This window comes from Orcinus orca, chromosome 8, assembly GCF_937001465.1.
Source record: "Orcinus orca chromosome 8, mOrcOrc1.1, whole genome shotgun sequence".
Taxonomy (NCBI): Eukaryota; Metazoa; Chordata; class Mammalia; order Artiodactyla; family Delphinidae; genus Orcinus; species Orcinus orca.
In genome coordinates, this window is record NC_064566.1 from 60,701,426 (window position 1) to 60,728,762 (window position 27,337).

Genomic DNA, 27,337 nt, shown 5'->3' on the forward strand with positions numbered 1-27,337 from the left:
TTATTTGCATGTGGAGCTTTTTCCTTTGGCTTGAAACTTTTCTTGGAATCCACCAGGGAGTTATTGTAACTACAGGTGCTGGGCACTGAGCAAGTATCAAAAACCTGTGAAAAGGATAGTACTTTAATCTTTGAGAAGTTCACAGTCCACAGTCTAACTCACAGACTATTTAAGGGCTCAAGTAAGAGTTATGAGTTACTTAACTCAAATATGAGTTATTATTTTGAGGAAGATGGACTCCTTTATCTTAAGTATAAGATTTCCCTGGCGAATCAAATGTCTGATCCTTTATTCCTGCCCATTACCAAAAATCTGTTAGCTATTGCTGACTCAAAAAGCAATTTTAAGACGTTCTTAATAAGCCTCTGGTCCTTGAGGGTAGTTGTCTGACAATACCCAGCAGAACAGGGAAGACCATGCTGCAGTTGGGTCATACTACTCAAATTTCAATAGCTTTCCAGCAAAATTATGGAGGATGTGGCACCCCAGTTACATTACCTAACATTTTGTTCAGAAGATTTCATTGACTATACATGCTAGACTGTGCCATAAGTTCAGGAGTTCAGTAGTACTTTTCATGATAATGATGATGGTGAACTTAAGTACAGAGATTAAGTATTGTCATGGGGCAGCTTCTTAGAGACTTTGAAAATCTGGGTCAGGGTTGTGATATGGTTTAGAACAAGTAGGTTTTATTTTTTCTCTTCCCATACATCAAGGCTTTTGAGAAGCAAACTTCCTGTCTAATCCTGAAGGCAAAGCCCCCTATAAAGGGCTTCCAATAATACCCTCTTACTAGTTTGGGACATCAGTTCTCCTTCATGGTATGGTTACATACTGATATGTCACCATTGGTAGTGAGATGTATCAAAAGTAACATTTTAGTAATTTACTTAAACAACTGAAATTTGGGTCTGATTTTTAAATTAGTGTGAATTAAGATTGTTTTTGTAGTAACTTCATTCTTTCAATTACTTGCATTCAAATTGCTTCCTTGATTAGGAATGCACAGAGTAAAGTTATCATAAGTATTTAGAGAGGCCCACAGAATCACAATCCATCTCACTTATGCCGAAGTCCAGGGTCTGTCAAGTGACTGTTCACTGTGTGAGTTGCAGGGAAAATGTGAATGATCACCATATTTTATCAACTGAAAAATGCAAATTTTTTCACATTTTAACGTCTCTTAATAAGGAATGCATCTTAGAGTCAATGGTGTCTTGTTGTAATAGTGGGGTTATTTCTTTTCTTTTTTAATGGAGCAAAAAATAACACGACATCTTACATTAGTTGCATTTTGAATTCAAGGTTAATTACTCCAGGACCCACATCCCACTCCTTACTTTGAAATTTCTCTCTAGACAGGCTCATTGGTCCCTCCAGTACCGCCCTCAGAGTTATACTCTCCCTCTCTCTCTAGTTCTTTCATATTAACAACTCATTTAAAAAATATTGAGTGTCTATTTTGTGCCAGATCTCAAATTCTTGTAAAGTATTTCCATTTATGAAACAGGCATTGCATCTAGTCTAGGGATTCAGAACAGGAGGTAAAAGCCAACTTGGCCAAGGGTCTGTTTTGGTGGATTCCTAACTGTAGAGGAGTTGTTTAGGAATGAGAGGCCATTTCTAAATGAATAGGAGAGTGCCTCACACGAGTTTATCCAAAATCCTAGTAACACTATCACATGGCCAGAAGCATATACAGGCACTGGCTACCAGACAGAGCTGGGAAAATCAGAGTGGGGGTCATGGTGGTGGGGGTGATGGTTGGGGGAGCCCTTTGCGGCCCTACCACCCCCAGCTCCTGGACCTAGAGAGTGCTGATGTGTAACAGATGTTCAATATACGGTTGTGGCATCAATGACCACATCTGGGCAGGCAAAATCAGATTAGAGCAATTTGAATGAGTGGTGCTAAGAGAAATGGAAATCACAAATGCCAGTGGCCCTAGAAGAGTGTGTAGGGCAGGTAGAAGCCTAACGTCATGGACCTTGCTTTGATCTGGATGTTAGATGGGAGTCACTCTCTCTATCAATACTTAGGACTTATGATCTTCAAGGCACCATTCTAAGAGCTTTCCAAATACGAACTCATTTCATCTTCATAATAATATTATAAAATATCTACTATTATTAACCCCATTTTACTAATGAGGATACTGACGCACCAAGAGGTTAAGGACCTTTTGCCCAAGGTCCTCTTATAGCTAAAAAGTGACAGATTTAGGATTGGAACACAGGAGGTCTGGCTCCAGAATCTCTGCTTTGATCCCTTCACTACAATGCCTCTTTATTCACCCAGCAGGTGTTCTCTAAATATTTTAGCCACTATAACCATAGCTCCTTTGAGGCCAGATGTCTGCAGTCTGTCCCAGTCTCAGGAAGAGGAAAAGTCAGCTCGCAGGCTGCAGAAGTTAGGCCAGTAAGCCTGCCCTGTAGGTGTTGGCAGATAGGAAAGCACACATCCTGGATTTGACCTGGAGATGATCCAGGTTTCTGGGAAGACCATTCAAAACTTTACCCCAAACTGCATGCTCCATTATAGTATTAAAATGACATTCCCCTCTCCTGTTGTCCCTTTTCTAGGCTAATATTGGGGAAAATGAGTTGACTTTCTTTGTTCCTTTTTTCCTCTTTTTTGGTCTCTGGTGTTGTAAAAATGTAGCCTAAAGAAAGCCCTAGGGGGCTTCCCTGGTGGCTCAGTGGTTGAGAGTCCGCTTGCCGATGCAGGGGACACGGGTTCGTGCCCCGGTCCGGGAAGATCCCACATGCCGTGGAGCGGCTGAGCCCGTGAGCCATGGCCGCTGAGCCTGAGCGTCTGGAGCCTGTGCTCCGCAACGGGAGAGGCCACAACAGTGAGAGGCTCGTGTACCGCCAAAAAAAAAAAAGAAAAAAAGGAAAAAAGAAAGCTCTAGGGAAATTTTCAGTTACATGTCAACCTATTTCTTTTATCAGTGTTTAAGACAATTTTTAAACTTTCTCCATCTTCTCTCAAACTTCTGGGATTGAAATTAAACATCTTAACAGGACACAGAATCAACAGCAAATTCTTTTTCTTTTAAATTACTGTCAGAGGAATTAATTGAAACACTTAGAGGTAGCAGATTTGCTTTGTTAATTCTCCTGATAGCTTAGTTTCTGTCTTGAAAAGGTGATTTCTCTTTTTAAATTCCATACTATTACTACATTACATTGATTTAAAGTGCTGGGTCCTGCATTGTTATTTTATATCCAGAGAGGAAAAAGTCCTTGAATTTGGGCTTGGCTTTGAACAGAAATCACAAAACTGTCTGTGCACAGGAGCCTGAATCTGGGCCCTGGTATCTGCCACTACCAACATGCCTTCAGTTCTAACAGAGAGGTTAGAAGAAGTTTCCCAAATATAGGATTAGGATCCATTATGTAGACAGATACCTCAGGCAAATATGGTAGTCAAATAGAACTCGCTTTTTCAGCCTTTAAGAGTGGGAAGTCTTTGTTCCCAGTGTCTAGCAAAGGGCTGGGATGAAGGAGGCATAATACATGTATTACTGTAGGAAAGTGTTGCCTGATCCTAACATGGAAAGCAAAGGCATCAGAATCACGACTCAAATACATACAATGAAGCGACTGGGTACGCTCGCCTGGGCTGTAGACGTGGATAATAAAAGAAAAGCAGGCCCTGGGCTTCCCTGGTGGCGCAGTGGTTGAGAGTCCACCTGCCGATGCAGGGGACGCGGGTTCGTGCCCCGGTCCGGGAGGATCCCACAGGCCGCGGAGCGGCTGGGCCCGTGAGCCATGGCCTCTGAGCCTGCGCGTCCGGAGCCTGTGCTCCGCAACGGGAGAGGCCACAACAGTGAGAGGCCCACGTACCACAAAAAAAAAAAAAAAAAGAGCAAAAAAAAAAAAAGAAAAGCAGGCCCATGTGTAATCCTGAGCGTACTGGCAACGTATAATGTCCACTTTACTTCCTTGACATTGTGCTTTGCTGGGCAACTTGGATGTTGGTAAATGCTATTATCATATTTTCTTCTTGTAAACAATGTGGGTAAAATTAATTTGGGGGTATTTCACTGAATGCTTTCTTTCACAATGTTAAGAGGTCAGACTATTTGAGACTGGTATTTCTTCTTTGTGCTCCCTGGCAATGCTGGATTCTACTGTGTTCCTTCTTCTTATCAGTTTGGAAAATGAGGAAAAATGAGACTGTGTGCCTGTCTTTAATTCTGTTACCAACAGTTGAGGGAAAACATATGTGCCTTGTATTTTGCCAAGGCTATCTTTTGTAAATAAATTGTCATTGTTAATTCTGGGGAGTGTTTCTGATTCATTACTAACAATGATTTTGCATATTATTATCTCTTAGAATTTTAATTTATATATATATATAAAATATACATATCTATTTAAATTTTTTACGCAATTCTCTCATCTTTTATGATTTTTCAACATTCTTCTTAGTAAATACAATTATAGTTCAACATATCATAAATAATTTTATCGAATACCTACTTTGCGCTTAACAGTATTTTAGTTGCTGAAGATAAACTAATAAATAAAGTAGTCTAAATTCTTGCTCTCACAGAGCTTACTTTCAAATAGAAGGAAGACCGTAAGCAAATAAAGAAGATAATTATATGTAGTGATAACTGCTATGGAGAAATTGAAACAGGCTATCATCTTAGTATGAATAGGTAGCATGCTATGATGGTCAAGGACACTGGAGCCCCACCACTACCCTGCTGTGTGATCTTGGACAAGTTATTTAGGCTTTCTGTGCCTTAGTTTCTTCATCTCTAAAATGGGGACAACCATAGCCTCTATCTCAGGGACTTGCTTTAAGGGTTACATGGTTATATATGGAAAGCACTCAGAACAGTCTCTGGCATTATAGGCCCTTCGCAGTATTGGCTTTCATTATCTTAGCAGTTACTGAGCAATTTCTTCGAGCCAGGAGTTCTAATTATGACTTGCTCATCAAAATAACCTTATGGGGCTTCCCTGGTGGCTCAGTGGTTGAGAGTCCACCTGCCGATGCAGGGGACACGGGTTCGTGTCCCGGTCCGGGAAGATCCCACATGCCGCGGAGCGGCTGAGCCCGCGAGCCATGGCCGCTGAGCCTGCGCGTCTGGAGCCTGTGCTCTGCAACGGGAGAGGCCACAACAGTGAGAGGCCCACGTACCGAAGGTGTTATCAACATTTTTTCACAGATGAGAGAGTTAGAGAGGCTCAATAATTTTCCCAAGTTCACGCAGCTAGAAAGTAGCAGAAGTACTGTCTTTGACTTCTGTTCTGTCCTCAAACATCTTTCTGTCTCTCTTTATAGAAGTTTTGGGTTTTTTTCCAAATATTTACTTTCTAGCAGCTCAGTAATTAAACCCATTATATCTCTAATCTCATGTTTGTGGCTAGAAAGATAATACATATTTTCTGACCATAAAATTCATCCTGCTTGTCATCCTTCTCAGGTTTTTTCTTTTCTGACTCTGATTTTTTCTCCCTTTTATACGTCTTTGTTTTGCTGCTGCCTAAAGTTCAGCTGTTTATTATCATAGCAATATATTTATATACATTTGATGTCATTTTATTCAAATAGAATTCATTAATTATCAACAAAATATGTTGTCCCTTAGAGGTTAGATATAGTTTCCTATGGCATTTGTACTTTTTAGATTAAATGCTTTAGTGTAGAGAGCTTTAGAAAGTATTTCCATTTGTAATGCCCCAGATTTTATCCACTTAGTTGAAATTCAATATTGCTACTATTTTTCTTTTCATGACCTTTCAGATGTCTTTTTTCTTTTCCTAATCACAGTGCCATTTAAACCAAATGATATGCAGAAATCCTCACTTCAGTGGTAATCTGCTGTCTTTTTATATCCAGTTCTAAACCATAATCACTACTCTCTTCCTTCAATTGCTCAGATGCTTGGTGTGTATTTTATTAAGCAACGTCTTGCCAGATTTAAGAAAAGTGCTCTCTTAGAGCAAAAGGGAGTTCTAAAGCCCCAGGGTTCCGCAGTACAACGTAGCTTTGCAGATTTTAAGACCATGCATACAACATGTTTAATGAGGCTTTGAAGAGAAGTGCTATCAAATCTATGAACCTGTCCTATACTAGTTATGTGACCATGGACCTTTTCTCCTTTCTAAAGAAGTGAGGAATAGGTGAGGACACAAAGTGTGGTAGTTGAAATCTGACTGTTGGCCCCTCTTGGAAACATGGTGTTCCAAATGGACTCCTGAATCAGGGAGACCACTGTTGGAATTTTGCTTCTGCCACTGAATTATGTAAATTCTCTGGGATTTTATTCCCTCATATGAAAAACAGAGATAATAATGTAACAGTGTTTGTGAAGATTAAATGGCATAACATGTAAATATTGAGACGCACTAGCCATAATGATAACAATTATCATTATTAGTTGTTACCTACTCTCTCCTCGTTCATTTGTGATTTTTTTGAGTTCTTGAACCTGGTTCACTTCTTAATATGTGGACAATTCATGGTCGTATAAAGCAGAAACTCACAACCATTTATTTTTATTATTATCTTTAGAGCCAGTATCAGCTTCTCCACATGGTCCAACCCATTTTCAAGATGCTTAGGCTTAAAAAAATCACCAGCACTCAAATCTTCATTGGTTGATTGATTGAGTCATTCATTAAACATTTACTGACTACCTACTGTGGTATCTCTCTTTCCCCATGAAGCTCATAGTCTGTAGAGAGACTGGACAGTTCTTTGTATGAATTGCAAGACTGAGAGAGAAATGCAACAATACAAGAAAGTGAGGTAGCATGTAGGAAGCAGAGTTACTCTACTGGCGGTGGAGTGAAAGCCAGGAAGACTTCCTGGAGGAGATGATTTCTAGCTTGTTTTTCAAAAGAAAAAGAATTTGTCAAGTGGACAAAGGAAGAAGGGAATTCTGGGCAGAGAGACTAATAACTGCTAAGTCACAGAAGATGAAAGCATATAAGGCTCAATAAGTGCATTTAAATTTTATTTGAAAGACCAACTCTCATTTTATAAAATAAATAGATTATATTTTATATTCAGATATTATATTTGCATCTTCTTTATAGCTTGTTCTACAGTCTCAAGCTCTCTGTAAATTTTTTTGAGGGGTTTATAATTAGGAAAGGCAAAGATAGAATTGCAATGAGGAAACACAAATTGTGAGAGAAATTTAACAGCTCAGGGGTAAAACCTTATGATAATGCATACATAATATTTCAATATCATCAACAACCACACAATGATCAAATAAAAGATCAACAAGAAAATCCACTTTCTTTGCTTCCAATAAGACAATTAAATATGCATAAATCTCCTAGAATGAGGGGAAAATGTGTTCCTAACTGTGATTTTCCTCAGCAGTTTTCTTTCTTTTTTTTAAAAAAAATACTTATTTATTTATTTAGGCTGCATTGGGTCTTTGTTGCTGCGTGCGGGCTTTCTCTAGTTGCGGCAAGCGGGGCTACTCTTCGTTGCGATGCGCAGGCTTCTCATTGCAGTGGCTTCTCTTGTTGTGAAGCACGGGCTCTAGGCGAATGGGCTTCAGTAGTTGTGGCACGTGGGCTCAGTAGTTATGGCTTGCAGGCTCTAGAGCGCAGGCTCAGTAGTTGTGGTGCACGGGCTTAGTTGCTCTGTGGCATGTGGGATCTTCCCGGACCAGCTCTCGAACCCGTGTCCCCTGCATTGGCAGGCGGATTCTTAACCACTGTGCCACCAGATAAGCCCCTCCTCAGCAGTTTTCTCAGCATGTCCTCCCTGCTACCCTCTTCCCAACCCCAACAATCTTCACATCTTCATTTCTTTGGACTGTGTCAGCTGTGTTTTGATGATTGTGTAGACACTCTACTTTCATTATTTCTCGCTAATAGTTACCCAAAGCAACTATTCATCTGCAATTTTACGGGTCATTGTGTTTCTTTAAAAAAAATAGGCTTTGTGTTTTTGATACTCATTGCTAAACCACCATAGCTAAGAGTTATCACTAAAACTCTACCATTCCTCCTTTTGCTTCCTGGAAAAGTCTCCCACAATGAATGATACCTATTTTTAGGAAATTTAAATATTTAAAAGAAAATGAAAATATTAAAAATTTGGATAAGATAGGGTGTGATTATATTACAAAGAAGTTAATCACTTATAAAGACTCTTTTGCGTGACCTTAAACAAAGAGGAATTTATATATTCACTATCCCATAATAAAGATTATTAAATATCTTTATATGAAGATATCTATTATATGAAACTAGGTAACTCTTGCACATATTTCCAAGGGAATGGATTGGCTTTAACCCTGATTTAAGATCACTTTAGTCTCCAGTGACCTCTTTAGGGGATATTAAGTGTTCCAAATTTGTCTAGAAAAAAAACCATACTACTTAATGAAGAACAATTGCATGAAGGATTCTTTTAGAAATTGTGATCCCTTGGCAATTTACACAGTATATTGGATATTATGACAGTCACATTGAAAGAAAATATAATACTAATTATTTCTGATTTGAGAAAAATATCTTAATGTATGAGGAGCATATGTAAATGGTAACCCAACTAAGAAACAACAATTTTTTATTCCTTAATTCTCCAGGCTATTAAGCATTCTCCTATTAAACATTTTTTTCCCCTCTAAAACACTGCACATAAAACTCACTGATATTCCTCTATGGTCTTAGTTTCAGTTTTCACTTAAATAAGTTACTCATTTATTACATGGCTGCCTATAAGGGCAAAAGGAAATGAGGTTGATGGAGATGAAGTAGAAATGAGACTTCTCAGTATACAAGTTTTAATATTATTTTGATTTTTGAAAGCATGTAATTATACTATCATTAAAAAATAAGGTTAAAATGATATGCCATTCATCATCAAACATTCACCCACTAAAAATACATAAATACGTTTTCTCAGAATATATTTATTTAGCAAATTTATGGAAAACCTGATCATTCTAGATTGATTCAGCTATCCTTATGTCAATAAAAGAATTATAAAACAGTATAATGCTAAAGAACATTTGAAGAACAGTATGAAGCACAAGAAATAGAATCAGAGGATCTGGGGGCAAGTTCAGTTCACAGCACTTACTAGCATGACCTTGGGCAAGTCACATAACTTCACTAAGCTTCACTTTCCTTATCTATGAATTAGATTGATGATAATATCACCTGTCTATTTACCTCTTGGAGTTGTTTTGTACATCATGTGAAAAATTGCAAAGTCTTATACTTGTGATAGTTAACATTTTATATTTTATTTAATGTGTCTAAGACTTACAGAAATGTACAAAGCCACTATTTGGTTCACTGGGATAAAAGTCTGTTTGGTTTGCTTAATTTTTTGTTTTCACACACCAAACAATGAAAGTAAAACTAACAGTGTCTTTGTTTTTGGCAGCCTGGTCAGCAGCGATGCCACAATCAATCTGGGGACCACATAACCTACTCTCATAGATCGACTATTTTTTTTCAGCAAGGAAAATCAGTGTTTTGGAGCTCTTGTTAACTAACATGACTCTTAACTGGCTTTTCAACAGGGATGAATTTGCTCTGACACTTATGGTTCAACAGAAACTGCAAGGCATGAACATTTGTTTAGCTGATTCATTCATTCTACAAATATTTATTGACCTCCCACTGTGTGCCAGGCACTGTTCTAGGCCTTGAGGACACAGCAGTGATTAAAATACTCAAAACTTGATGCTTTCATGGAGTTTACATTCTGGTGGAAAAACAACTGAGCCTTCAGCTTTTTTTTTTATCCTAACCACACACACACACCTTAATTTGAACGGCTTTTCTTGCCTTCTGCTAAAACAGCTTAAAACTGTTTTTTGGTGGCATAATCCTTCATGTGTCCAAGACCAAACATGAACAACAAATAAAGTCAGCTCTGGTTGGAGTGGGAGTGAGGCCAGGACTCAGGCTGTGTCCACCCATACTCCCTGACCTTTGCTCCTGCAATTCCTTCAGTGGACTCTAGGAGTCTTCAGAGAGCAGTTTGACACTCCCACACAGGGTTATTTCCACATCAATTCTATTACCTGAAGAAATCCCTCAAAAGCCTGTCTCCACAGTCTTCCAAGTTCCTTTCCCTCTCTGGGTCTACATTTCTCTCTCTTTCCACATAATAATCACATTATAGGCTTTCTAGTCTTTCTGATAATTGCCATAATAATGAGAGTTATTACTTAATGGAGATGTGCTATTTGTCAGGAACTGTGCTTAGCATTTTACATGCATTGGTTCTCTTTATTCTCTAAATCATCCTATGTCATGGATGTGAATCCCCATTTTACAGATAAAGAATGATATTCTGAGAGGTGAAGTAATTTGTTCCAGATCACACAGCAGCTAATGGTAGAGTTGGAATTTGAACCATATCTATTTCACAGTAGAAACTCTTAACCACTAATGCTTCCCATATTCTGGGAGCCTCTGGCCCTCTCAGGGATAATTCTAAGAATCGTGCCAAGCTCTGATTAAAGCAGAGGGGTACAGTGTCTACTATAACAAGCCTGTTGTTGAGGGCTATGATCTTAGCTATCATTTATGATGGCCTTCTACATTCCAGACATTCTATATCCACTTCCTCCATTTCTTCCAGCAAATTTGGAAGGTGAATATGATCACCCCTTTGTAATAGGTGAAGAATTTCAGGTTCAGAGAGGTTGTCAATCACGTAAGTCCTCACAGGTAGTACGTGATGAGCCCTCTGCCTGCCTTTATGCCAGTTTGGGGCCACAGCTATTCTCAGAGCTGAACCACAGGCCCCAAACTCCAATATCCTGAAAACAACAAAAACAAATTAAAAAAGAGAACCCTTTTTTTTTCAGCCTGGATCTGCTCTCTGGCCCAGGGTCTACTCCAAGCCAGTCCTGCCTGTCTCTGTTCTCAGTCATGTCTAGTTCTAGACTCCACGATCCCCACCTGCCTCTGGCCCTCCCTAACCAGAACATTGCCATCTCTGTTTCCCCATCCGGCTCATTTTTGTCCCCTCTCTTCCTCTCTCCTTTCTCTCTCTGGGAGTTTGGCATCTTTCCTTCTTCGGATTCTCCATATCCTTTACATCCCTTGCCATTTTTCTCTCCAACCCTCTTATCACCATGTGAATCTGGTTCCTTTTCCTCTCTTCTATGAGAAGCAGTCTAGTGCAGTGGTTGTGATGGTTGTGCTGGTTGTGCTGGAGTCTTTCTAAGACTGAGTTCTGGTTTTACTCTACTCGTTAGTTGTCTGACCTTGGGAGAACCACTTATGCTTTCTGAGTCTCAGTTTCCTCAGTTGTAAATGAGCAAATGGGCAAAGCAATAGAAACTATGTCATAGGTTCTTGAGAAGTGTAAATAAGTTAACATAGTTAGAATTGTTAAAGTATTTAGAAGCTTTCAGAATGTCATCATGCACATAGTGAGTGCTCCATATAGGCTAGTCTTAATTATTCTTTCTTGCAATCATCTCCCTTTCTCTCTCTCTTCCATTTTTTCTCATCAATAGTTCCTTATGCTTTAGTTAAAATTAAAAAGTGAACAGAGAGTTTCTGTAAAATAGATACATTAATTCATTGGCATCATTCATTTATTTTTTCATTTGGTCTACATTTATTAAATGCCTACTATGAGCTAGGCACTGTGCTAGAGACCAGGGATACAACAGTGAATAAAATATGCTTTTCCTTGAGGGGTATATTTGTTTTGTAACTAGTCAAAATTCTTTGCCATACTTTAATGAAATGGATGAATGTATGCATTTTAATAAGCCCACATGTATGTCAATTGGTTTTGTCACCTACTTTCCCCCCTGAGTCTGTCTACTTCTATTCTGCCACTACACTGATCCCACCCCCTGGATGAATGCTTTTCAGCCAGTCCTTCCCTAGCCCCTTCGGAGCTCTCTAGCCTGTTTCTATTCAGCAGCCAGATCCATCTTTTTTTTTTTTTTTGTGGTACGCGGGCCTCTCACTGCTGTGGCCTCTCCCGTTGCGGAGCACAGGCTCCGGACGCGCAGGCTCAGCGGCCATGGCTCATGGGCCCAGCCGCTCCGCGGCATGTGGGATCTTCCCGGACCGGGGCACGAACCCGTGTCCCCTGCATCGGCAGGCAGACTCTCAACCACTGCGCCATCAGGGAAGCCCCAGATCCATCTTTTTGAAAAGCAAATCTGATTCTGCCAGCCTACAGCTTGAAACCTTTCAAAACTGTTGCTTTCAGGAGAAAGAACCAAATACTTAACACAGTCCTGGGTGATCTGCCTCTGCTTCCCGATTCCAACATCCTAGGCGCAGTGTTTCTCCCACCTTTTCCTGTTTGCTTTCAGTCCTTCCATAGCACCATCCTCTCTCCTCCAGAGATGACTTTGCACACCTTTCCCTCCTCTTCCTTACAACTCCTTTCTCTGCTCTGTCTTGACAAATTAATGCCTACTCACCCTTCAGAGTAAAGAAAATATTATTTGGGGGGATGTCTTCTTAACGCTCTGTCGAGTTTTTTGTTTGTTTGGGTTTGATCTGGTTTAGTGTACTCTAAGGGTATACTTGAGTTTCTAGACTCTAAGAGTCTAGATCCAAGTTTCTTTTTCTAGAGTACTCACCTTAGCTTGTATAGTGTGATTTTACTTGGCTGACTGTAGGTACATTAGGGAAATGTCCATATCTCTTTTGCTCATCTTTCTAGCTCTAATGTCCAGGGCACTGCGTCACTCATCAGAAGCATTTAATAAACATTAGCTGAATAAAAATTGAATGAATGAATTTTTGTTCTGTTATTCCTTTTTTTTTTTTTTTGCGGTACATGGGCCTCTTACTGTTGTGGCCTCTCCCGTTGCAGAGCGCAGGCTCAGCAGCCATGGCTCACGGGCCCAGCCGCTCCGCGGCATGTGGGATCTTCCCGGACCGGGGCACGAACCCGCGTCCCTGCATCGGCAGGCAGACTCTCAACCACTGTGCCACCAGGGAAGCCCATATTCCTTTTTTTTTGTTGTTTAGTATAATTTGTTTTTTTAATTCTAAAATACATTAATAATTAATATTGATAGGAAGACTGATAGACTATGCAATTATTTATTTTACAAGGAGATTCTGTACATCAGGGAAGCATCTTGAAGTACAGTACAACGGGCTTTTATTTCTTCTTTACATGATGATTGTGAATTGTTACTTACGTGGAAAGAGAACACAAAATCCACTTTATATATACATTTATATAAACACCTGAAAAGACTTGACTCCCAAAGTATCTTGTTTCAGAAGAACATGAATGAGATGAAAGATGAACTAGATTCCTTGGTGGCACATAGAAAGCAGACAAGTAGCTCGGGAAATCAAATCCTGTTTCAAGCTTGGCACATTAAGGGAAAGGAAGGCGGTGAAAGGGGCTTGAAAAATGTCATCTGAAGCCACAGAGGATGCTGGCATAAGCCAAATAATTTCCAAACCAACAAGACAGAAAGGTTCGAAGAAGTTAACCCTTAATGTGTGGCCACCTTATATACAAACTTCTAACAAATTTGTAGAATTGTCACTTACATTCCCTCGGTCATATTAAATGTTAATGATCTTGAAGGAGATGTGGGCCCAGTGTATCTCCACAGTCAAAAAGCACTTGACATTTACTGAGAAATCCAAATACCTCCCTATTCCCCATATGGAGGGAAGACACTACCTTTTAAGGTCACTTTAGCTTTGCTTTAACCTGATTGTTCAGCAAACCTTACATGGGCATGAAAGGAGGAAAAGAGAAAAATCTTCTCAAAGATCACATACAGAACAACAGGGACTGCAGAGGAAATCAGAAGAAATATATAAAATATATAAAATAGCCACGTTAAAGGGAAAAAGCCACATTCATCAGTTAAGTAGAAACTATTTTTTCCCTTCCATTTAGAATGTATAGGAATTAGAGGGAAATAGTAAGGCTGTATGGTTTTCAATAAAAATTCAAAGAAAGCGACTGAATCTTCTGTTTTAGGAAATCATATTAATATATATTACACATACAAAAAGGAGTGGGGCCTGAGTCAATGCCCAGGCACCAGCTGCACTGGCTACATCTTGAAAGAGGAGGGGTGAGTGAGGTGGAAGCTCCCAGAGAGGGTCAGCAGGAAGATCAGTGTTGGTAGTTAAGGCAAAGAGCGCAGCAGGAGAAGGCAAACGGTACTGAGGAAAAGAGAGGAGCAGTGGGTCATAACTGCTTCTCCAAAGACCTTTTTCTACCTAGCACTCCACATCCACAGGACGTTGCTGTGACTCTGGCTGGAAGTGGGGGGGCTGACAGCATACAAATGCTCCCACAGAGTTGCTGCAACTCTGCTTTATGGGGGAGAATACATCTCTTGGTTAGAATGACTTCGAGTACATTTGGTACAACAAAAGTACAATAGCCTATACAAGTTAAGCCATGAGTCAGTTTTCTGCCAAGTTGGCCTCAATGTAAAGGCCTTTTTTTGGTTTTGTTTTTATATATAGAAAATATATATGCTTTCTCATTTTCCCAACTTGGAATCTGGTTGCAGCTCAGATTGTTGAACAGATAGGAAAAACATATGTTCCCAACATTTCTTCAAGATTTCTTTCTTTTTTTATATAAATAAACGTCAGAATGACTTGTGCCAAAAGGAAGAACATGTCAGATTCTGAGCTTCTCTTGGGCTGGACTGCCTGAAGAGGACTGTCCTGCTGTGTTACCAGAGGTATAGTGCAATGCTTTCAGCTGACATGCCAGTGTGGTATGAAGGCTTCCCCTGGAGGTGGCGGCCCCTTTTTTCCAGAAGGTTGGGGGCCTCCAGAAGGTTTCCCCCATCACCAACTGGATGTGATGGTTAGAATTTAACGCCTACACAGGTGGGTCTCACAACAGGACAGGGCAGGTGAGGCTAATGGTGCAAACTGTGCCTCAGCACAGGCAGTCATCTTGGGTGAGGGTGAGGTGCAACCCATAAAACTTGGAACCTGCAAGTCACTCAGAACATTGGTGGCCGGTGAGGGAAGAGCCCTCAGGTACGCTGCAATATTAAAAGGTTCAAAAGCACTGACAAAAAGTGTTCAGTTTTGCCCAAGGCAGCACATGAGAATCCATTCCAGTGAAATGCTACATTCCTAGAAGTGCTGTTCACCCCAGAACTATATCCCAGAGGACTCAATTCTGGCTGCGCTGAGAAGTGCTGAAGTTCCCTCCATGTTGCTCTGGAGACTGAAGCAGCGAAGCAGCCCTGCCTTAGGGGGGTGTTTAGATCCCCTCTCAAACTTCAGCATCATGGACGGCGATAGTGTGTAAAATGTTTGCTCTCCTCATGAACTTCCATCTCTGAGCTTTTCAATTCATTTAACTCTTTTCATACGGCGGCCTTGTCAGCAGGGGTCAGTTTGGCCCAAGCTTTGTCAGCTTGCTGGTCATAATCATGAGCCTCTGTTACCCCCACGTATTCATTAAACCTCAGAATATTCCTGGCAAGTAGTTCAGCCACAGTTGGCCTTTGACTGAGCTTTCTTGTGAGCTGACGTTTAATCTCTCGTTTTTCTGTTTGATGATCAGCTTCATTTTTAGGTTGTAGTATGTTTCATTGTTCTAGCTCTTCTGGTGTTGGTCTTTGACTCAGTCGTAGTTCTGGAGTCCAGAAATCCAAAATCAAGGTGTTAGAAAGGTTGGTTCCTTCTGAAGTTTCAGAGGGAAAATTTGTTCCATGCCCCTCTCCTAGATTCTGGTGGTTGCCAGTGGTCCTTGGCATTCTTTGGCTTGTAGATACATCACTTCAGTCTCTGCCTTAGTCACATAGTGTTCTCTCTGTGTGTGTCTGTGTCTCTCCGTCCAAATTTCCTTCCTCTTATCTGTTCTGTTACTCCTTAATTTTTGTAATGCATCAGTGGCTCTTTACTAAGAAAGCAAATTATCCTTGGCAGTGGGAACATGAATATGAGGAAATGGAAAGAGGGAATAAGAGTAGACTATCTTGAACCAAAGTACAATTTGGATACTTTTGCTTTTTATAGACTTAGTCAAAGAGTCTACCAGGAATCGTATTATAAAGCACATTAAAGATGTATACTTTATATTTCCTAGGCTTGGTTTTTCCATCCTGAAATTGCTACTACTTGTGATTCTGAGAATTTAAGATATTGTCCTATTTCAGTTTTCTGTGCACTTGATTTCTTGAAATTGATTTTTTCATATTGCTTTCTTTCAACCTCAATAAATCTAGTTGTAAGCATGGTAATTACAATTTAATTTATTAAATGGATAAGATTTAGGTTACAGTGGGTCTACAAACAAAGAGACCATGTACAGTAAGTTGTTAATCTTGAAAGCCCCCACAAGCAATAAGTGCTTCCACTTGAATTACATTTAAAACTATTATTGCAGGGTTCAAATCCTATTAAACACAGAAAGAGAAAATTTCCACAGATATAGAGCTTTCTCCTTCCCACAAGTGGGTGAAAGCAGAATTTCCATGTTTTAAAATGTATGGAATAAAAAGAGAACATTTAGAAATTACCTGCTTGTGATTATTATTGTTTGATGACAAGCTTTAATTAGAAGACACAGTAAACTAAATTTCACAGAATGTCAGCTGGAAAGAGCCTTAAAAATAATCTCCCTAGGGACTTCCCTGGTGGCTCAGTGGTTAAGAATCCGCTTGCCAGTGCAGGGGACACGGATTCGATCCCTGGTCCGGGAAGATCCCACATGCCGCAGAGCAACTGAACCCGTGTAGCAACTGAGCCCGTGCGCCACAACTACTGAGCCTGCGCACCTAGAGCCTGTGCTCTGCAAAGAGAAGCCACCGCACTGAGAAGCCTGCGCGCCACAACGAAGAGTAGCCCCCGCTGGCCACAACTAGAGAAAGTCCTCACGCAGCAACGAAGACCCAACGCAGCCAAAAATAAATAAACAAACAAACAAATAAATAAATCTCTCTATCTTAATTAACAAACAGGGGAATCAATGTTCAGAAAAGTGATGAGGCTTAAAACACGGTCAATAAAGCATTGGCTGCAGAGTCAGGGAAAGGAGAAGATGTATTTTTACATTTGAGGATTGGCTTAAATAGGGGGATAAGCAAACAGATGCAGGGATAAACTAGATGGGAACCCAGAATATGGTGTTAAGTTAGTAGGTATTTAAATCTGTCTTGGTTTATATTCTTCTTTTTGTCTCTGTAGAGACAGTTATCTAACATCCTGAAATTTCGTATCAAATGGGAGGGTTATCTAACAAGGATTTGTGTTCACTTTGCGATCCTTGTATACTCAAGAATAGAATTAAGACTCTTTATTTCCATGTAGTTGATCTGGATGTTGCTAAAGACAAGTAAGGATCCAAGAAATGTTCTTGGTTACCAAAATATCTCTAGCACGAGGATTTACTTAGCCTCTTTCAGTACTAAGGAGTGAATGCTTTATGTTACCGGATACCAAGAGATCCCCCAAATAATATAAACTTAATATATAGATGAAATACACAAAGATCAATATATTTAATTATGGAATGAGAGTTGTTATGGAGATGGGAAGAGGGATGATACAGTGGGAGGAGGTATGACTTATAATTACCTTTGTAAATATTTTTAATCCCTTTGATATGAGCTTGGGCTGTTGTATTCCCAGGATAGATAATGAGGTCAAGAGAGTTTTCTAAGAGTCAGGAAATGGTACCTCCCTTTGTAGTCATTACATTTTTCTAGGTCCAGAATGGGGTGTGGGCATGGAGAGAGGGATGCAGCATCATTCATCATTAAAGTATCTGGAAGGAACCTCCCAATGAATCTGTACACTCTATTTGCAGGAATCATCCTTTTGGTCATATTTTATAGTGCTATGTGTTAGATGGAGGCTGAGGAGAAAACAAAAGCAACCGGGAGAAGGCTAGGAAAAGGAAGCACTGAGGAGACATCCTGGGAGATTTCTAGTTGCAGGAGGCAGCAGTATCTGCTGGTGGAGGTGTATGTATGTGAGAGAGAGAGGTTTAGAGAAAGACATGGCTAAGCAGTACAAATTCTAGAGTCATATGAAGTTTTATTTGTTTCCTTCCTAATATTTTGGTAAAAATTAGAATATACCAACTAGATTAATTAAAACAGATTTAATGCAACATATTTGGAGAAATCTGATACGTGGCAATATAGACTATCACTGAGGATGAACTGATTGATGATGGATGGATGAGTGGATGGATGGATGAATAAAGGGTTCTATAGAAAGAATTTAGGATGAGGAAGAGGAAAATCATAATATATTTGAACTGTTTATTGAACTATCAATATATCCAGATTGGTAGGTTTTTTAAATTAACAATAATTGTTTATACTTTTAGAGCTCTCATATATATCATTTAACTCTGATACATGAACAACAGCAATTAACAACAGTAAGCTAGAAAGGAAAGTGAAGTTTTGTACATGAGAAAGCCCTGAGATGCCATGAGAATTTCTTTTTAACTCCTTAATGTCCTTTTGATCAGAACAATATTATTGGATGATTCCTTGGGCTATTTAAGCCATCTGCTCTCATGAGCTATTATAGCAAATTAAAAGGATTAAGAAATTTATTAGCTGCTCAACTTTAGTAGCTATGACAACTTTTAAGATATTGAACTGCTTTCCTATCTAGAGGCTGACTGAGCTTCAGCTCCCCCACCTGTGAAATGAAGAAGCTGGACAAGATGGTATTAAAAGGATTCCTCCAACTCTTAATTTCTATTTCTCAATGATTCTGGTTAAACCACACAGAATGCATCAAGTTAACTAGATTGTTCATTCACTTCTTCTTAAATCATGCAAAAAAATGCAAAGAAAAAGGATGTTATGTTAGTGACAAAACTTTCAAGTAATGGAATTTATGCTTCTATACCACCTGAGGTCAGGGGTCATGTTTTTTATCTAGAATTTAATAACTGAAGGGTTATTCTGATAATACCTTACCCATTCTAACCTTTCCTTTTTGTAGGTAAGAAAACTGAGACTCATAAAGATGAATAACTACCACAAGGTCACACAGCTAGAGTTGGCATTAAAATACTGGTCTCGTCGAAGTCCAGAGTCCTGCCCAGTACTTTCCACTCCAGTGCTCATCTTAAATGTTTCCTGATGATGCTGATGCAATTTCCGATCAAGACCCACAGCTGGACTTTATGAATCTTGCCTGGGTATTTGAGATGCAGTTATTTGTACTGAGAAAATATTTCAACATGCCACAGCTGCTCATTCGTATGCATAAATCTATGTAGACATTGATTTAAATAAAGAAATATAGCTTGCATTGCAAGTAGGTTTCTTGGATGTTGTAAATACTCTCCTTTCCGAGAACTTTCAGAAGGTGTCAATATTCTTCCAAGGTTAAGTTGCATATTAATTTCAAGCTTTTATTGTATCTTTTACTCTATAGAGAAATGCACCTTGGTCTCCAGCTCTGGTTTAAGCTCGATAACTTAATTCAGAGTGGTTACTCTGAAGATCAGAGTTTCACTTCACGCTAAAAAGAATATATACTCTTTCCCCCCTGAATTAGCTACACAATTTAAAAGAAGTAAAAAAGATTATTTAAATTAATTTCTGCTTTAAAATATAGTAAGTTACTCAAATAAAATTTATAGTGATGGCTGAATGACTTTTTTTTGATTCACAGAGCCATCCATTAGGATGGGGTTCAATCTTACTTCATCCCAACTCACTGCTTCTTTTTTTTACATCTTTATTGGAGTATAATTGCTTTACAATGGTGTGTTATTTTCTGCTTTATAACAGTGAATCAGTTATACATATACATATGTTCCCATATCTCTTCCCTCTCGCATCTCCCTCCCTCGCACCCTACCTATCCCACCCCTCTAGGTGGTCACAAAGCACCGAGCTGATCTCCCTGTGCTATGCGGCTGCTTCCCACTAGCTATCTATTTTACGTTTGGTAGTGTATATATGTCCATGCCACTCTCTCACTTTGTCACAGCTTACCCTTCTCCCTCCCCATATCCTCAAGTCCATTCTCTAGTAGGTCTGTGTCTTTATTCCTGTCTTACCCCTAGGTTCTTCATGACATTTTTTTTCCTTAAATTCCATATATATGTGTTAGCATACGGTATTTGTCTTTCTCTTTCTGACTTACTTCACTCTGTATGACAGACTCTAGTTTCTTTAACTCACTTGCAGGAGAGGCCATAATGAAAGAGAATGAAGCCTGAATAGGTTCACTGTGTCACTAGCTGAGGAGTTCTAGCAAGATTTATGAATTAGCTTGATAATCTGTATTTAGAGGGGAGGCACAGGCAAAGTAGAGGTGAATGACACGTGAACTTCTTAGACCCCCTGCAGCTTGATCTGTTCCTAGTAAAACCACTGAGCTATGACTAACCACTGAGTGACACATGTCAGAAATCAAACCTTGTGATATAGCCTCATGTGACTTTGCCCAGTACTCCAGGTAGAGGAAGTCCCACCCAATAGTGTCAAATGGCAATTTTTGCAGGGTCCCTAAGTATTCTAGAGCAGTGCTTCTCAAACTTTAATGTACGTACAAATAACCTGTGGATCTCGATAAAATGCAGATTCTGATTTAGTTAGCCTGGGTTGGGGTTCAAGATTGTGCCTTTCTAACAAGTTCTCAGTTGCTATCTATGCTGCTGGTTCACCGACCACCCTTGGCAGACCAAGACTGTAGAATAAGTTATCTCTTCCCCCAGTTTGCTACATGGCTCATTCCATCACTTCTTTTAAGTCGCTGCTGAAATACCACCTTATTAGCAAGACCTTCCCTACACACCATATATTTCTCTGTCACTATCATCTTTATTCTTCTTCCTATTTAATTATACTACTTATCACCATTTGACAATGGTGTTGACAGCTCGTTAGTTTGCTGCTTTATCATTTTCCTAGAATGTTGACTGAGGCATAGTAAATGTTCAGCAAAAAAACTATTAATTGAATGAACATGGCCACTCTGCCACAATTCCATTCCATAAACCAGACCACACTTATGAGTCTCCAGGCAGTAATCAACTCTGTCCTTTGGGATTTTCCTTTAGGAACTCAAGCATTCTTTGAAAGAATAAAAGGTGGAGGAAATCAGGCCCCTCCACGGTCTACTCAAGTCCCTGCTTGCTGATGGGGACCAACAGCGACTTTCTCCTTCCTACTTGCAGGCCCTTCTGAAGCCCTTGCAATGTCCCCAGCAGTGCCCTGAGTAGCCAGATTAAAGGCCAGGGGATATTGGTGGCTTTCATGGGGACAGCTTGGCAATTGATTGTCTCCATTTTGTGCTCTATCCAACAACTTATACTGTTCACTTGATTCTCCTAGTGAATATCTGAGGGTTTGTTATTTCAACCTCAGGCAGTAACCTCACACTAAATATAGGTGCTATTGTATTAGTGAGAAGGCAACAAATGCTGTAAAGATTTGCCCCAATCTGACCCAGGGGAATGCTGTGTTAGACTCTTTTTGACAAATGTATAATTAGGTTGTAATCAATGCCTTTTTATTCATCAATGATGTTAAAGTTGAGTTACAGAGATTTAAAAAATGAAATGTGAGACCTTTAATAGTCTTTTCTTTGTTCTATATTACAGAGCAAGAGCTGTAGATTTTCTGCAATGCAGGAGAAAGGGAGTTTACCTATTAGGGTTGCTAAAGGTTTTGTAACAACAACAGCAAAAAAGTCACCACCTAAAAAGAGCATCAACACCAAATGTCCAATATAGGGATTCATTTACCATTTCTGCATCTAATATCAAAACGCCAGGGCACTCATTTAATATTCACTCAGCAAATATTTCTTAAACATCTACTATTAATATTTGCCAACACACTAAAGATATTATATTGCACTTCTAAAACAAGGTGAGACACATTTGATAACTCTTTAATAAAGCATAGTCAAATTCATATTGAGCACATTAACATGGGAGATAAAATGAGTGGTAGAAGGGTCCTTGCCCTCTAGAAGCTTACTTAAGTGGAGGAATGTGCAAATCACGACAAGGGACACACCAAGTGTCTGAATATAGGTCTAGGGAGCTCAGAGAAAGAATCAATCAACATTGATTCAGCAGATTAAAGATGACTTTGTAGTGGAATTGGCATCTGAGGGCCTTCAAGATGAGCAGGAATACTACTGGTGGAAAGGGAGAGAAGGGAATTCCAGGCAGAGGAACCCACATAAGCAAAGGCCCAGAAACACGGCAGTTCAGGACGAAGGGCAGGGGCAGGGAGCAGTCCTGTGAAGCAGAGCCACAGTGAAAAAGGATGATGCTGGTGGGTGGTGGTTGAAGGAGGGGGCATGAAGGTTGGCTGGGACCATACTGTGAAAAGCAAGGAGTTTGTGTACAGGCATCTTGGGGTGATATCTTCTAGAATGGTAATTCTGAAAGCAATGAGGAAGATGACTGGGAGGGGTAAGGAAATGGGTATATATATGTGTGTGTGTGTAGCGGAGGTGGGTGGGCATTAAGTTTCCTTTTTTCCAAGTAATGTTGGAGTAATTTCACTAATTGAATATAGGTAATTGAAATTTTTACAAGAATTAATTTCTCATATTGCTTAAGTAGAATTTATTCTGTAGTATCAGGTACATGATCCTTTTTTAAAAAAAAGAAAGAAAATAACATTATTATTTTCTTTCTATTATTAATGTAATACATGTTAACTTCAAAGTAAGCATGTGACGCACATTGGATAAAAAATGATGGTAAAAATGAATCACAATCACACCAGGAGAAAGAAACATTTGTTTGTATGTGACTCTAAATTTGGCTTCAATTCTGCCACCTAGAACTAGGCATTGAATAAGACTGATGATGGATAGAGTAATTCAGACAACTGGGGCCAAGTTCATTTTAGGCAGAAGTGAGTATAACAACTTTGGCCTTACCCTGTGCAGTGAAACTTGCCAAGGAAGACACTTATTGTTATATTATGATAATTATAAATTATTTATCATTATTTCAAAAAATGTGCTAAGTACTATGAAAAATACAGTTGGAAAGAGTTTTGTATTTTGCAATATACACTTATTTACCACTTATTTTCTGCTTTGAAGCAAAAATGAAAAAGTGCAAGTAGTAAAAATGAATCCCTTCAGCCTTCAATTACTGTCAAGTGGAAAATCAAGTACTGAAGAATGGTAAACTTTTCTTCATTAGTTCAACAACTTTTTAAGAAATACCAGTTATATGTACAACACTGAAGATAAATTTATCAGTGAACAAAACATAGGTTTTGGTGTCTGCACGCTTGGAACTCACGATCTTACATAGCTTATCAAGATATTCTTTCTCCCTGCTCTCTGGAATAGAATTCTCACCCATTTTTCAAAGTCTGGTTGCATTTTCCCATTTCCATGAAGTACTCTCGTACTGTTCTGCCTCCTGCAGGTTTATTCCTTCTCTGACATTCCATAATTCTTAGAGATGGTGCCATTATCATACAATTTTGGTTATATGTCATCAGGAACTGATCTCTATTAAATGTATCTAAGTCTCTTTTCCTGAAGGAGATAAAAAATTCCTTAAAGACAAAGACCTGGGATAGGGTAAAAGTGGAATTTTCTGAATATCTAGTAATATTGAGCAAGGCATCTAGAATATTCCTGATAAAAGTATTTGAATGTAAGTGAAAAACATTTTTGCAGAAAGCCTGGTTCTTGACCATGTTACAAGAGATGTCAATAAAATTTGTCTTAGCATGGATACCTCACAATACTGGTGCAAATAAAGGGGACTTGGTGAGAATTTCCTAATGGAATCTTATGGTATACTCTTCTTTTAACTTGTTATTTTAAAGGCAAATTGATCATTATTTCTTAAATATGTCATATAATTTACATGTCCCTAAATGACCTAAACAACAATCCAATCAGTTTTCCATTTCAAACAATAGTTAAATTAAGCTATATTAAGCTAAATTAAGTTAAATTAAGAATAGTTAAATTCTTCTCCCTTTGCAAAGGGAGAAGAATGATTGCTTGATGTTGCATTACCACATTTCCAACTGATTTAAAGCCATGACAAATTAGAATGCAGTTAGGCTATTAAAATGGGGAAGTCATTCCGTGAGTCTGATTTGTACTTTGGCATTTTGAAATACTAAGCTTGTTGTTATTATTTGCAGGTATCTTTAGAAGCAATTTAAACATCAATTTATTTGATTTATAAGACATGCTTTGAACAGGCATCTTGATAAAGTACAGCATAGTATCCAAAGTGAGTATATTGCTTAAAGGAAACAAAGCTGTAAGGAAGCTTAAGATGAAGATTTATGCTGATAGAACTAGGACATGCTTGTCCTTTATTGTAACTTTTAAAGCTTGTAATCATTCTGTTCAAGGTTATTTGAATGACTGTCTTCACTATCAAGAGCTTCTAATTGGTGTAACTATGGTTCTGACCATCTTATCAGTCTCCAGAATTGTTTGAGATGAAAGTTTTTGGAAATGGGAAAACAGTCAGAGATATTTATGCCTTGCATCAGATTATGGTGTAGGGCATAGAGTTTGAGACCCAAAGATAACAGCTATCAATAAAATGGAAGAATCCCAGGAACAAGTTCTTACTCTATATGAAGTAGAATTTGTTCATCAAATGGTGTTAACCCAGATCTTTTTCATTTTCTGTTTTACAATGGGTACTTTGGAGCTGTTTATTCCTATTAGAAGACATATCTACTAATTTTTAAGAAGTAGAAAGACTTGTCAAAACTGTCTGGGAAGAGCATGGTTCCTTGGTGCTGTCATCGTCCATCTTTGACAAACACAAATCCCCTCTTCCCAGATGGCTCTCTGGCCATATCTGGGCTAGGTCAATAGAAGAAAGCAATTAATACTTTTTTTTTTGGTATAACTTAATTGCAAATTCTAATTCTAAAGTCAGGCAAAGTGAAAGTGACATACCAAAACACATAACGGCAGAATGTTTTCTTTATTCTCTCGTAAAACATGTGGTTGGCCACCGTTAATGGTAAAACCTAAGATGTCACAGGAAAGACACAAACCTCAATTTTCCAAACATCAATAGACCAAATGTTGCTAAGGAAAAATCATTTGAAAAGGCCAGAGAAGCTCTTTATGCATGTGGATGCACAAAGGCTCTTCCTTGAAGGTCCCTTGTACTTTCATATTCATCTGTTAAATTCTCCCCTCTGCTAGCCATGTAGACCAAAAACAATTAACTACATTTCTTGAAGACAGAACCATATTCCTCTTTATTTTTTTGTAAAGTCTAGTCCACAGTGATATACATAACTACATTTCTTTAACAAAAGAGCAATTTATATATATAAATTTGCTAAGAACTCAATTCCACAGTAGGTAGCAGCCCAGTTGTCTCACTGATCCTCATTCTGATCACAGAAACAGATGTTGAAACCAATCAAAACGCAGGTTTGGCTAATCTAATTTAGAATATCTCATCAAATCTCAATTGGCTAATTCAACTTATGACATCTCACCAAGTCTCAGGGTTTACAGTGATGTATTCCAAACAAGGGATAGTGTGGCAGAAGAGGCAAAAATAAAATAAAATAAAGTAAAATATAAAATAAAATAAAAATTCCACGTCAAGGACATCCAAAAACCACTTTAGTGTTAATAAGAGTAAGTCAATGCCATAAGGAGAGACTATGGTCTACTGATCATGGTCTATTTCTGTAGATGAGATCTCTCCCCCTTGCTTCCTAAATCTTAATTGCTTTTATAGTATCCATTGCTGACCAAAAGTGTATACCAGACAAGAATATAAATGAAATAAAGCTGATGCTACTTGTTATTTGTTTAAATTTATATTTTCAAACAGGCCTTTCTAACTATTGGATGTTTTCCTTGGAATTAAGGGTAACAAAGTCTCGTGTTCTTTGGACATAAACCACAAATTTTTCACCATAGATTGTTTTAAAAAATCTTGTTGGTGGTGACTGGTTAATACCGGTGATCAGAAATACAGGCACCCATCCACACAGAAACACATCAGAACATTGTAAGTTTGAGTTCTCACTGACCTTCAGGTTGGTATTGTGCTATAATCGTCACCGTCTGTCCAGCCCCCTTTAGCGCTGCAGCAGCCTGTTCATGGGATGCTCCTCGAAGGTCAATGCCATTCACCTGAAAGAGAGGAAGCCGGAGAATTTTGGTATTTCATAAGGCATATTATTCTGATAGACAGAGGGAAAAAGTTTCCCAAAACTGAAAGGCTAAGATTATGTTACCTGCCTCAAAACCCTTCATGTCCTACCCAGGCATTTGAGTGTTAACCTATCAGATTTCATGCTCTTGATAACTTTAGTTAGCAGAAAGATGAAATTTCACCTCGGACGTTTGTGCCATGGTCTGAATGGGTTGAAAGTTTTGTCTACCCATGTCCAGTAAGATTTTAGTGTGTGTGCATTTAATATGCTTCTACGAGTTTCCTAGATTTCTGGGTTAGATAGGAGCCTTCAAAATTAGAAGGAAAACAGGATAATAAAGAAAGACACATGTAATGTATGTAGACAAGTATGTGCTGACAGAATAATATATTCATATGAGATTCTGGGGAGACTGTATGGAATGGGGCTGGCTGCCCGCCAAATCCCTCTCTTTGGTCATATGCCTGGTCCTGTCATCCTGAGCTTGGTTAGACAGCCCTGAGCCTTGTTACCAAAATTAATTTGACTGCCTCATTTCTTATGTACAATTCCAGAATGAATTGTGACAAAAAGAAATAGAGAATGCCAGGAGTTTATGTTGCTCTTGCTAACTCCCATTTTGGGGCCCTTGCCAAAAGAGAAACAGAGCATCTAAAAAATAAGCACAAAACTCTGCCGAGAGGGAAAAATCACCCTGAAGTCAAATTTAATGAGACGCAAAGGCTAAAATCTTTCTCAAATCAATTCAGTCTAAACCAACACAATGTAATTACTAAGTGCTTTCCAGTGACAGGGCTCTGTGCGTGCCCAGGAGAGGGATGGTGGATGGGGAACAAAGGTGAACAAGACAAGCCTCTAAGAAGCTTTGTTTCAGTTTCAGCTGAACACAGAGTCCAGTTTTCCAAACGACACAGCTGATATCTGAATTCTGTTTCCTTTCACTTCCAGGGAAGATGGCTATGGAACATGAAAAAGAATAAAAGAACTGATCAGCTTATCTACACATAATATATAGAATCTTATTTCGCTTCTCATCAGTCTTCTTTGACAACGATATTGAGTGGTGGATGGGGGTTGCCACTGAGTTTTCCCTGTCAGGCCTGGAACATCTGTAATCTTTAATCCCACAAGCTGGTCCTCTCATAATAACTTTGTTAAAGTCTCCTTATTCACTTTTACTAATTTCATGGCTTTCTATTCTGGTGAAAGCATTGATTGGCTTTCTATGTTTACTGAGAGCTTTGATTACAAGGT

The 27,337-nt window shown here is 39.0% G+C and overlaps 1 protein-coding gene and 1 long non-coding RNA gene across 25 annotated transcripts in view; one reads left to right on the plus strand and one right to left on the minus strand.

Moving 5' to 3' along the window:
• DLG2 (discs large MAGUK scaffold protein 2) overlaps window positions 1–27,337 on the minus strand; it is a 2,044,900-nt gene that overhangs the window by 287,667 nt on the left and 1,729,896 nt on the right. For all 24 annotated transcript variants that reach the window (XM_049713435.1, XM_049713436.1, XM_033431831.2 and 21 more), the window contains one exon: window positions 25,958–26,060. In XM_049713435.1, coding sequence (XP_049569392.1) covers window positions 25,958–26,060 — 103 coding nt within the window. The remainder of the gene's footprint in view (window positions 1–25,957; window positions 26,061–27,337) is intronic.
• LOC125965184 (uncharacterized) overlaps window positions 1–27,337 on the plus strand; it is a 1,042,439-nt gene that overhangs the window by 50,381 nt on the left and 964,721 nt on the right. The gene's annotated exons all lie outside the window — the stretch shown is intronic.